Source organism: Larimichthys crocea, chromosome II (genome assembly GCF_000972845.2).
Source record: "Larimichthys crocea isolate SSNF chromosome II, L_crocea_2.0, whole genome shotgun sequence".
Classification (NCBI taxonomy): Eukaryota; Metazoa; Chordata; class Actinopteri; family Sciaenidae; genus Larimichthys; species Larimichthys crocea.
The window spans coordinates 5,281,926-5,295,014 of record NC_040012.1 but is presented as its reverse complement, the minus strand read 5'-3'; the positions used below and the strand labels follow the sequence as shown (position 1 = coordinate 5,295,014).

General features: G+C 42.2%; 2 protein-coding genes and 1 pseudogene across 2 annotated transcripts in view; 2 read left to right on the top strand and 1 right to left on the bottom strand.

Annotated features, from left to right (window-relative positions):
* The window catches only part of LOC104935539 (uncharacterized), a 10,849-nt gene extending 3,911 nt beyond the window's left edge, over nucleotides 1-6,938 (top strand). Inside the window, 7 exon segments of the mRNA XM_027291617.1 lie at nucleotides 2,663-2,714; nucleotides 2,717-2,803; nucleotides 2,805-2,862; nucleotides 2,865-2,916; nucleotides 3,516-3,582; nucleotides 3,817-4,217; nucleotides 6,125-6,938. Coding sequence (XP_027147418.1) covers nucleotides 2,663-2,714; nucleotides 2,717-2,803; nucleotides 2,805-2,862; nucleotides 2,865-2,916; nucleotides 3,516-3,582; nucleotides 3,817-4,217; nucleotides 6,125-6,557 — 1,150 coding nt within the window. The 3' untranslated portion in view covers nucleotides 6,558-6,938.
* Nucleotides 596-959, top strand: LOC113747870 (histone H2B 3-like; annotated as a pseudogene).
* Nucleotides 6,939-7,486: 548 nt separating the features above from the next.
* On the bottom strand, nucleotides 7,487-8,347 carry LOC104935534 (late histone H2A.L3). The gene has a single exon (XM_010751386.3). It carries the CDS (start codon nucleotides 8,256-8,258, stop codon nucleotides 7,875-7,877), a length of 384 nt encoding a protein of 127 aa, XP_010749688.1. The 5' UTR covers nucleotides 8,259-8,347; the 3' UTR covers nucleotides 7,487-7,874.
* Between the last annotated feature and the right edge of the window lie 4,742 nt (nucleotides 8,348-13,089).

Sequence of the window (13,089 nt, the reverse complement as noted above, 5' to 3'; positions counted from 1 at the left end):
CTCTGTTTAGAGTCAGTATTTAGTTTCTGTTGTGGTATACGAAATTTTTAAAGTAACAAAAAGACAAAGACTGTTATTTTAAGGTTATTATAGATGCATGAAAACATAGTTATAAATATACAATATCTGCCTTATTCTGAAAATAAAGGCCTCTAATCTTACACACAGCACATTTTAATATGTGCAGGAAACATTAAATTAAATGTGTGTTACACATTAGCACTTTGAGATTTCATTCAAATGTAAAGTGCTTTATAGTTTTTATGTTTATCTATAGCCATATATGTGTATAGTTTTTATATTATATAATATATTATATTATAGATATTTTTTTTATCTATATATTAATATTATATATATATATATTATATATATATATCTAATATATTATATATATATTTTTACTATCGATGTTTTCTTCAGTTTCAAGTCCCACATTTGAAAAATCTGTTATTTCATGGGCGCATGCTCAGTCTCAAACACACGTCTTGGCCAATCCCTGTGAGCAACAGCACATCTAATTTACATACGCGCCATACAAAGGAGCCGGTCCCAGCGGCGTAGGACTTACCGTCTAATCTCATCCCGAGTAAAGATGCCAGAACCCGCCAAAGCCCCGAAGAAAGGCTCGAAGAAAGCCGTGTCCAAGGCCACCAAGACGGCAAGAAGAGAGGAAGACCAGGAGGGAGAGCTACGCCATCTACGTGTATAAGGTGCTGAAGCAGGTTCACCCGGACACCGGGATCTCCTCCAAGGCCATGCTGATCATGAACTCCTTCGTGGCGACATCTTCGAGCGCATCGCCGGCGAGTCCTCCAAGCTGACTCATACAACAAGCGCTCCACCATCACGTCCAGGGAGATCCAGACCGCCGTACGCCTGCTGCTGCCGGGGAGCTGGCCAAGCACGCCGTGTCCGAGGGGACCAAGGCCGTGACCAAGTACACCAGCTCCAAGTAAACCCGCTGCCGACCTGCGACACAAAGGTCTCTTTTAAGAGCCACAACAGAATAAACTAAGAGCTCTCACTCCTGTTCATGCAGTTTGTGTCTCTGTGGAAGAAGATTCAACTCCTCAAAGTATGTTTGGTTAATTTTACGCTGGGTGGCTGAATCCAGCAGATCTCTCTTACTGAGTTTACTATTAAATGTTCTGTTCAACAGACCAACTACTGAAACAAGTTTGTTTCAAATAAAGACTGTCTGTATACTAGTGGTGGAAGAAGTACTCGGCTCTTTCCTGAATTTGCAAGAGTCCAAGTGAATGTTTGCTAGGAGTATCAGGAAAATAAAACTTTAATCTGCACAACATGACCTAGATAAATGTTTCCCCCTATAGAAGATTAACTAACTTCTAATGGAAGCCATAAGGGTTACATTAATTTACCTGGGGACGGCGTGATGGAACTGAGCGAGCAAATCTGATTAATTTGAATCTATTTTGAGAACGCGCTGAATTAACTCAGATAAAATGTGACGTTTAGAGCTTCGTACTTTTACATGCATGTTATGTCATTAAAGGAGGTACGGGCTCCAGGCTTTCATCCAGGTTACTCATGAAATCTGTACTTTCTTTATTAATAGAAGAAATAGGTTTACTTTTATTTCTCAGTCTCGCATCATAAAGTGATAATTTTAAGTGATAAAATGATCATAAAGAATGAAAGTAAGAGAGAACTTCTGTTCGGCTATATAATAAAATGTGATATTTATATTCTGTGCATCTTACTTTTCACAAAGCTTAACTGTCATGTTGCCTTCATATTGTGTTTGTTTATGAAATATACACGTTTAATTTATAATTTTATATACATGTATACTGTACATGTAAGTTAAGGAGGCAGCCATGCATTTATACATTTTATTTCAAATTTGGAAATTTCATTTCCAAAAGTTTCGTTATGCTGAGAGATCTCAAGAAAACAATGAAATGAAGAATACAGAGGAAATGTGTATGTATGACGGCTTAGGGCTTCCGTAGTAAGTTCCTTATAATGAGAAATTAAAATGATTATACAGTCATCAATAAAGACAAAATAATCAGTGATCTTGATCTTTGATCTTGATATATATAATTATATATTTTATTTGTAATTGATGATTACTTGTTTAACTTAAACACGATGTGTAACAAAAATAATTCCCCCCTGGGATTATTAAAGTATTTCTGATTCTGAATCACCACCAGTTAAGGAAGAAAAGATCAGTTATATTGAATGTGAATTGTATAAAGAAGTTATAAATATTAAAGTTTAATTATTAAAGAAAGATCCTAATATATAGAAGAAAGATCTAAAGTTAGTATTTCTAAAACGTGCTCTTATTTTGGTAGGTAACTTCCGCTGTGAAAGAGCGGTTATTTTGAATTTTCTCCTCCAATAGGTGACGAGCTACAACGCGCGTGTCCTCCGCCTGGACCAATCGCGCCGGCGTCCCTCCGGCGGCTCCTTCATAAGCGGCAGTTCGCGGGTTGAAACCGCATTCATTGATCCGGACTCGGAGGAGCGACCATGGCCAGGACCAAGCAGACCGCCCGTAAGTCCACCGGAGGAAAGGCGCCCAGGAAGCAGCTGGCGACCAAAGCTGCCCGTAAGAGAGCGCCCCCGCCACCGGCGGCGTGAAGAAGCCTCACCGCTACAGGCCGGTACCGTGGCTCTGCGAGAGATCGCCGCTACAGAAGTCCACCGAGCTGCTGATCCGCAAGCTGCCCTTCCAGCGCGCCTCGTCAGGGAGATCGCTCAGGACTTCAAGACCGACCTGCGCTTCCAGAGCTCCGCGGTCATGGCTCTGCAGGAGGCCAGCGAGGGCTTACCTGGTCGGACTGTTCGAGGACACCAACCTGTGCGCCATCCACGCCAAGAGGGTCCCATCATGCCCAAAGACATCCAGCTGGCACGACGCATCCGCGGGGAGAGAGCGTAGCTGACCGAGACCCGGGACGACAACAACAACACAACGGCTCTTTTAAGAGCCACAGACATGAACTAAGAGCGGCAGTCCTGAGACACGATCTGGTCCTGAAGTCCATCTCAATACTACATGTTAATGATTCACATGGTACAAAGAGTTAAACAAGAAGTTACCACCGTCAAACATACAAAGTATGTGCAATATTAAAAGTGTATTTGCAGTGCCCGTAACAATAGCTGAACCGTACCCACAGTACAAACCATGAAACAATACGTTTATTTCAAGACAGGGACAGTGCACAATAAAACATTTTAAAGCATGTGCCAGGTTCTAGCAGACCAGTTTCTGGTGATGGGAATTTTGGCTCCCAACCACTTTGGTTTTATTAATTTATTATTGCTGATATTATTATAACTGCTGTTTTTAAATGTTAAAACGTGATTGGTCAAGTTGTGGGAGAACAGGGGGAGAGTGTCGGGGAGAGGAGCAGTGAGGCACCGAAGTGGGGAAAAAACGGCTCTCTAAATCGGCTCCCAACAAGGAGCAGGCTCCGTCGTTTCTTCAAAGGGCAGCTCTCTGCAGACGTTGTGCTGTTTAGGTCCAACAGCTGCACAGAGGGGTCCAATTTGATTTATGTCAAGGGCCCAAAATTCCTGGCTCTGAGATCAGGAGTGGTGTGAATGTCAGAGGCTGGATGAACAGTAAGTGACTTATTCATAGAAATGTAGGCAAGATTATTGGGAGGGTGTGAGGTATTTTCTAACAAACATATTTGTTGAGTAGTATTGCTTAAACTTTTTTAAATAGCAGTTTGCCACTGTATTTAATTTTGACATGACTCATTCAGACGCAGGATCTGGCTCTCTACGCGGGGTGTGTGGCTCTGAAAAGAGCCTTTGTTTCGTCAGGTCCGGGTCTTCACTTCTTGGCCACCTTCTCGGTCTTCTTGGGCAGCAGCACCGCCTGGATGTTGGGCAGCCGCCGCCCTGAGCGATGGTCACTCACCCAGCCAGTTTGTTGAGCTCCTCGTCGTTGCGGACGGCGAGCTGCAGGTGGCGGGGGATGATGCGGGTTTCTTGTTGTCGCGGGCAGCGTTACCGGCCAGCTCCAGGATCTCGGCGGTCAGATACTCCAGCACCGCGCCAGGTACACCGGAGAGCTCCGGCGCCGACACGCTCACCGTAGTTGCCCTTCCTCAGATGTCTGTGGACTCGGGCCGGGGACTGAAGTCCGGCCCTGGAGGAGCGGGTCTTGGGCCTTGGCTTAACTTTACCGGCTCCTTTTCCGCGTCAGACATCTTCAACTCTCGGTTTGTTTCAGATACAGCAGAACCGCCGTGACAGCGCGCTTAAATATCAACGATGCTCGTTCATTGGCTGCAGAGAACGTAAGGGTGATCGTCCAATCAGAAAGAGACATCGAATTCCAAGGCTTTCCGCCTTGCGCTACACTGGATTTTCAAAATAAAATCAGAATCTGCTTCTTTTTCAAATGGGAGTAAAAATGTATAAAACAAAGTACCGCATAACTGCAATCAAATGTTAGTTTGTTATTCTATACTTCTCCCATTAATGTTTTTATTAGGGTATTTCAAAACCAAACGTCATTCTTTTTCTTATATGTTTAACAATATAAGCACAAACAGTAGGGTAGGAGAAAATACAAGCAAAATTAATTAATAAAAATAATAATAAATAAGCTGCAGCTCGATGTCGGGCCCTCGCCGATATGCGCACGTGGAATGTGCGCACGTGGAAATGTCCACACAGTTTCCCCAATTCTCATTTTGATGCTTTTACTCAGGAAGTCTAGTGAACACACCTACCAAGTTTGAAGTGAATTGAATAAAATCCATAGGAGGAGTTCGTTCAAACATGACCTCTTCTCAACTAGGCCGAATCACCGAAAATTGTGATATTCATTCTTAAAATCTCGCTTCCTGTTAATTGTAGCTTATTGCTCTAAAGACTTTTTTGTAGAAAAAAGTTGAAAACTTGTAAACCAAGTTTCAGACAACTCTGACAAAATATATGATAGCCGCACACTTTTGCCCGAAATCAGCCCAAAGGTAAATGGGTTCTCATTTTTTCCCCGAAAAAATCAGCTCCAGAAAAAGTTGCGGCCACGCCCTCTGATGAAAAGTTGTGTTTGATAACTTTCATTGTCGAGGCCTTGAGAACCACACGCCAAGTTTCAAGCACATCGGATAAAATCCCTAGGAGGAGTTAGTTCAAATGCGACCCCTGGAAATGAGCCCAAAACCCAAAAAGTCAAAAATTTGGCAAAAAATTGGACGCTGTCGGGTTCACTGGAGCCCCGGGCACCAAGAGACTTTTTTGTGCGTCTGCGCATGTTACATGCTCCCACCGAGTTTCGTACACGTGGGCGAAACCGTGGTGAGGGGCACCTCAAAATGCACATTAGGCGGCGCTGTCAAGGCACACGTCCATGTGCGAGTCCTCCAAAACACAAAATTTTACACCTGATGGGGGGGGCAATTTTTAATTTTCACGAGTTTTCGGGGGGATATGGGCCTTCGAAAATGCGATTTACATTATGGAAACTGAAGGGGAAAAAATGAATATAAAAGCGAAAAAAATAGTAAACATACGAAATTCAATAGGGCTCAATTAGGTGCTCGGGCCCTAATTATTAATTATTAATCTATGTAATATCACACTCAGTCTGTTCAACAGGAGTCACAGCTGTAAACTAATGCTGCATTCAGGTCACATGGGAAAGAGGGGGAGAAGAGTTTCCACTTACAAATATGATTCACATCATCACATGTTAGTGTGTTTCAAATTTGGAAATTTCATTTCCAAAAGTTTCGTTATGCTGAGAGATCTCGAGAAAACAAATGAAATGAACAATACAGAGGATTTGTATGTATGTATGACGGCTCCTTCCAAGTTAAGGAAGAAAAGATCAGTTATATATGAATGTGAATTGTATAAAAGAAGTTATAAATATAAAGTTTAATTATTAAAGAAAGATCCTAAATATATAGAAGAAAGATCTAAAGTTAGTATTTCTAAAACGTGCTCTTATTTTGGTAGGTAACTTCCGCTGTGAAAGAGCGGTTATTTTGAATTTTCTCCTCCAATAGGTGACGAGCTACAACGCGCGTGCTCCTCCGCCTGGACCAATCAGCGCCGGCGTCCCTCCGGCGGCTCCTTCATAAGCGGCAGTTCGCGGGTCGAACCGCATTCATTGATCCGGACCCGGAGGAGCGACCATGGCCAGGACCAAGCAGACCGCCCGTAAGTCTACCGGAGGAAAGGCGCCCAGGAAGCAGCTGGCGACCAAAGCTGCCCGTAAGAGCGCCCCCGCCACCGGCGGCGTGAAGAAGCCTCACCGCTACAGGCCCGGTACCGTGGCTCTGCGAGAGATCCGCCGCTACCAGAAGTCCACCGAGCTGCTGATCCGCAAGCTGCCCTTCCAGCGCCTCGTCAGGGAGATCGCTCAGGACTTCAAGACCGACCTGCGCTTCCAGAGCTCCGCGGTCATGGCTCTGCAGGAGGCCAGCGAGGCTTACCTGGTCGGACTGTTCGAGGACACCAACCTGTGCGCCATCCACGCCAAGAGGGTCACCATCATGCCCAAAGACATCCAGCTGGCACGACGCATCCGCGGGGAGAGGGCGTAGACTGACCGAGACCCGGGACAACAACAACACAACGGCTCTTTTAAGAGCCACAGACATGAACTAAGAGCGGCAAGTCCTGAGACACGATCATGGTCCCTGCAGTCCATCTCAATACTACACGTTAATGTACAGATGGAAAATCACATGGTACAAAGAGTTAAACAAGAAGTTACCACCGTCAAACATACAGAGTATGTGCAATATTAAAAAGTGTATTTGCAGTGCCCGTAACAATAGCTGAACCGTACCCACAGTACAAAACCATGAAACAATACGTTTATTTCAAGACAGGGACAGTGCACAATAAAACATTAAAGCATTGTGCCAGGTTCTAGCAGATTGCTAGTTTCTGGTGATGGGAATTTTGGCTCCCAAACCACTTTGGTTTTATTAATTTATTATTGCTGATATTATTATACTACAAGTTGTGGGAGAACAGGAGGGAGAGTGTCGGGGAGAGGAGACAGTGAGGCACCGAAGTGGGGAAAAAAACTGCTCTCTAAATCGGCTCCCAACAAGGAGCAGGCTCTTAGAACCTCTTCACCTGTGGTCCCTGGGCATGTTGATGCAATGTTACAAATATGAATGAGAGTGCTGTAGTGTTGCAGGGTATTTCCTGAAGTGCATAGGAGCAGACAGAATGAGTATGCTTAGAAATAGTAATGCCTGTCAGAATTGAACACCAATCAAAAAAAAAGGAAGGAAAAGTAGCTTAAGACCCAACACCAATATAAAATGATTAAACTGTAATTATCAGTTTATATATTTCAGATATAATAATGAAATTACTTATCTTTATTTTTGTGTGTTTTTGAGTAAAAGTTTAATAAAAATGATCTTTAGCACATTTTTATGGTGGCTTTGAATCTTGCATCAAACAGTAAACTGCACTGCAGACTGTTGTGCTAGTATTGAACTACAAGACAACACGGTTGCAAGCCTTTGATTAGAGTTCTGTAAAGCTTCTGATGGGATGTTTAGGTCCAACAGCTGCACAGAGGGGTCCAATTTGATTTTTATGTCATAGGGCCCAAAATTCCTGGCTCTGAGATCAGGAGTGGTGTGAATGTCAGAGGCTGGATGAACAGTAAAAAGTGACTTATTCATAGAAATGTAGGCAAGATTATTGGGAGTTTGGGGGGTGTGAGGTATTTTCTAACAAACAATATTTGTTGAGTAGTATTGCTTAAACTTTTTTAAATATAGCAGTTTGCCACTGTATTTAATTTGTACATGACTCATTCAGACGCAGGATCTGGCTCTCTATGCGGGGTGTGTGGCTCTGAAAAGAGCCTTTGTTTCGTCAGGTCCGGGTCTTCACTTCTTGGCCACCTTCTCGGTCTTCTTGGGCAGCAGCACCGCCTGGATGTTGGGCAGCACGCCGCCCTGAGCGATGGTCACTCCGCCCAGCAGCTTGTTGAGCTCCTCGTCGTTGCGGACGGCGAGCTGCAGGTGGCGGGGGATGATGCGGGTCTTCTTGTTGTCGCGGGCAGCGTTACCGGCCAGCTCCAGGATCTCGGCGGTCAGATACTCCAGCACCGCCGCCAGGTACACCGGAGCTCCGGCGCCGACACGCTCACCGTAGTTGCCCTTCCTCAGATGTCTGTGGACTCGGCCGACGGGGAACTGAAGTCCGGCCCTGGAGGAGCGGGTCTTGGCCTTGGCTCTAACTTTACCGGCTCCTTTTCCGCGTCCAGACATCTTCAACTCTCGGTTTGTTTCAGATACAGCAGAACCGCCGTGACAGCGCGCTTAAATATCAACGAGCTGCTCGTTCATTGGCTGCAGAGAACGTAAGGGTGATCGTCCAATCAGAAAAGAGCACATCGAATTCCTGTATTGATGGCACGGCTTCCGCCTTGCGCTACACTGGATTTTCAAAATAAAATCAGAATCTGCTTCTTTTTTCAAATGGGAGTAAAAATGTATAAAACAAAGTACCGCATAACTGCAATCAAATGTTAGTTTGTTTATCTATACTTCTCCCATTAATGTTTTTTATTAGGGTATTTCAAAAACCAAACGTCATTACTTTTTCTTATATGTTTAACAATATAAGCACAAACAGTAGAAGGTAGGAGAAAATACAAAGCAAAATATAATTAATAAAAAATAATAATAAATAAAGCTGCAAGCAGCGATGGTCGGGCCCTCGCAGATATGCGCACGTGGAAATGTGCATAGAGCGCCACGCCCACACAGTTTCTCCAAAATTCATCATTTTGATAACTTTTACTCAGGAAGTCTATGTGAACACACCTACCAAGTTTGAAGTGAATTGAATAAAATCCATAGGAGGAGTTCGTTCAAACATGACCTCTTCTCAACTAGGCCGAATCACCGAAAAATTGTGATATTCATTCTTAAATATCTCGCTTCCTGTTAATTGTAGCTTATTGCTCTAAGAGACTTTTTTGTAGAAAAAAGTTGTAAAACTTGTAAACCAAGTTTCAGACAACTCTGACAAAATATATGATAGCCGCACACTTTTGCCCGAAAATCAGCCCAAAGGTAAATGGAGTCTCATTTTTTCCCCGAAAAAATCAGCTCAGAAAAAAGTCGCGGCCACGCCCTCTGATGAAAAGTTGTGATTTTGATAACTTTTCATTGTCGAGGCCTTGAGAACACACACGCCAAGTTTCAAGCACATTGGATAAAATCCCTAGGAGGAGTTAGTTCAAATGCGACCCCTGGAAATGAGCCCAAAACCCAAAAAGTCAAAATTTGGCAAAAAATTGGACGCTGTACGGTTCACTGGAGCCCCGGGCACCAAGAGACTTTTTTGTGCGTCTGCGCATGTTACATGCTCCCACCGAGTTTCGTACACGTGGGCGAAACCGTGGTGAGGGGCACCTCCAAAAATGCACACTTAGGCGGCGCTGTCAAGGCACACGTCCATGTGCGAGTCCTCCAAAACACAAAATTTTACACCTGATGGGGGGGGCAAATTTTTAATTTTCACGAGTTTTCGGGGGGATATGGGCCTTCGAAAATGCGATTTACATTATGGAAACTGAAGGGGAAAAAATGAATATAAAAGCGAAAAAAATAGTAAACATACGAAATTCAATAGGGCTCAATTAGGTGCTCGGGCCCTAATTATTAATTATTAATCTATGTAATATCACACTATGTCAGTCTGTTCAACAGGAGTCACAGCCTGTAACACTGATGCTGCATTCAGGTCACATGGGAAAGATGGGAGAGAAGAGTTTCCACTTTACAAATATGATTCACATCATCACATGTTAGTGTGACATTTTGTCCGTCAGCTTTGTATGAGACCCTGGAATGAAGACCAGAAGAAAAGACTTTGTTCATGTTGGTTTATTCATTCTGTAAAGCTTCACTTTGTTCACACATCCCATCAGTAAAGTCTGTTCAATGACTCTTGTTCAATGATTTCATGTACAGATTCACTTCATCCACACAATCAGTTTGTTTGACCAGAATCTCAGCTATGTGCAAGAAAACAATCAATCATCTCCTTATTGATTATGAACATGATAATTACAGTTTTATAACACCTCATTTGACACCAAAACCCAACATAGACCCAAATATCTAAGTAAGTGGAAAAGAAACAACAACATATATCAGTACAATTATTGAACAATCATTGAAATGACAGAGAAGTTTATATTTTCATGCAGAGAAATGTCAGTTCAGGTTAACTAAAGTCATCATGAGCAGTGATAGCCTCCATGGCTAAACAGACACAGGACAACTTATTGAATTTTTGAATGATTTTAGTCCATAAATATAATAATTGAATGTTCCAGAAAACGACCCCTCCTGGCTGTAATTAAAATTAAAAGCCATTCCCCACAGGCCCTTTGAATCTGTAAATGAGTAAGGGAACTTTAAATGTTTTACATGCCCATGAACACCTAACTACACACCCTGTCCCCTAAATAACCAACCCTGTATTTTAAGAAAAAGGTAACAACAAATTTTTTGAGATCCTACTCATAACCAAAAGAATTTTTCTTCCTTTCCTCCCTCAAAAAGAAAACATACATAATGTTTGTAAAGGATACTCCACGTTTTGAATACCAAGAGAAAAATAGATGTAAATTTCCTTAGTTTTTTGCTATCTCTTCTTACTAAAGCGGAAAGAGGTACACTACACTTATCAAAACAATTAATGACATTTTTATTCCTTATGCGAATTTTAAGAACTTATATTTCATTTGGGACTGTAATGAATGTGCTTTGTTGTAAAACAGAAGAGAAAACCTTGACTTTTGAATGTTCCTTGCAATTCTAAAAATCTGATTTGTTTTGGGAAATGACTTCAAATTCTGGGTAACCTTATAATTAATAAGAATGTGCCACCCACTGAACTACAATACATGTGAAGATTTGTTTCATAATTGAGGAACAAAACTGGAAAATAGAACATAAAAAATTGGTTGTATACTCGCCAAATACGTTCTACACAATGAAATTACTGCAAAAATAACCCCCACGGTTTCAAAATTTTTTTCTAAAAGAAAAAATGCACCTTTACTACCTTTACTCACTTTTGGATTCTTGTTAAAACTTTATGAAAATCAAAAAGAAAGCCCTATTGCTGGTATGACATTTGTTATCAAACTTTTTTATTTAAAATTTAACAACAACAAAAAAAAATCACTCACGTGTGAGACAAAAAATACGACAAAGCCAACCCACGTTACCTTGGGGAAGCCACGGGGTAGATTCAAGGGACTGTGTGGAACAAAAAAAAAAGACTGGCTTGGGTTGAACGACTAGACGAAAAACACTTCACTGACAAACAGGGGAGACGCAAGGATAAACGACACATGAGGGCAATGGGGGAAAACAGGTGGGGACACAAATTCAGGAAATCAGGGAAGACAGCCGTACTGGTTGGACACATGAGAAGGGGGCAAGTGAAAACCTGAAACCAGAGGAGGGAACCTGGTACTCTTCAAAAATAAAAACAGGAAAAAAATGGCAAGGGGGACAATGACCAAAAAAACCCCAGCTTTGGACCTCATCAACATGACAGGTATTTGAAAAAACTGGTCCAGGAGGTCTAGGTCTGATGAAAATTGGCACCAGTACAACAGATTGCTTTATGGGGTCTTTTATTAGATCTACAAAAACAGTCCTGTTTCCCCAGGAACTAACACTTTTTTTGATTTACAGTTTTTATCGTCTCTTTGAGGGTTCAGGTGTGGTTTGCTTCCAGGACATGGCAGTGATCTGTTTGAGGTTTATAGGACATGTGTTTTCTTATTAACACACAGTCACAGGCATCTGAAGCTGATTGCACAGCACCCAAAGGCAGGGGGCGCCTTCATCTGATAATCCAGGGGATTTGTAGTGGAGGTTAAGAGGAGTTTTTCGGTTAAGGATGTGGTGTTGATTGTGATGAAATAATAGCATAACTAATTAAAAATGCAGTCCATGTCTATAACATCTTCTGTGGACATTTCATGACTGCCGGCTTGCAACACAACCATTTTGGCTGATTGGGGAAAATCGGTTGATTTTGTGGAAGTCACTTTGGATCTTCTCTTGATAGCAAGCCTTCAGCTCAGGGCCTTCCTTCCCTCTGCTGTCCAGGAGGGGCAGTGGCAAAGCTATCGATTGAAACCCACAGGCTGAATTTTTAAAAAGCTGTATTGCCCCATTTATAACTGAACAAATCCCTTCTGGGATGTTTGGGAAAAATCTGCCACCATTGGGGTCCACTACATAAAGGGTGATTTTTTAAGGAGCTACACATAGTACTGTCGCTGGATATAAAATGATATTGTATCAGCCCTGAACCAAGCGAAACACTGTGGTTTGGTTGATTTAATTGAAACCCTTTTGACACTGGGGCTGTAATTTCATGCTGTGCTTCCCACAGAGATACTGTGATACTGGGTTGCGTGGTTTGATTGATTACATTCCTGTCAGTGGGTTGCTACAACATTTTTATTGTGTGCCATCTTTGGGCCATAATGAATATCCAAAAGAGCACAACAATAAGAAAAAAAAAGTAGAAAGAAAAAAAAAGTATGGTCTATTGCTTTACACCTGAAGTACTTTCCTGGCAGGGAAACCATGTATTCAGGTGCAAAGTTGAGTCTAGCGTCACTATTTACAAAAGGACAAAAGGATTGATGACTTATGTTAAGGAGGGGGGAAAAAGCTTATGGCATCCACCAGGGTTACAAAAGACAAAAGGGAGCTGATGAACTCGTTAAAAGGAGGGGGGGAAGCTATGCATCACTTTTAAACAGAGACAAAAGGGAAGCTGATGGTCCTATATGAAGAAGGGGCGGGAGGGTGGGGAGGTGTGTGCGTTGTCCAGGATGGAAACAAAGACATTGAATTTACTATTACAGTTCTTACACATATTTTAACTGCCACTTCTTTCAATGTAAGGCTTGCTTTTTAAAACAATTTTTATTAAACTTTAATTGCAAAAAAAAAATAACAATACAAAAATAAGCATTATTTAAATTTACAATTACAAAGTGGTTGCTTTTCCGAACACTGAGCGTAGCATTTCTACATTCCAGGAAGAAAA

Excerpts from the sequence above, each read along its gene's own strand:
- LOC104935534 (XM_010751386.3), bottom strand. The coding sequence starts at position 8,258 with ATGTCTGGACGCGGAAAAGGAGCCGGTAAAGTTAGAGCCAAGGCCAAG.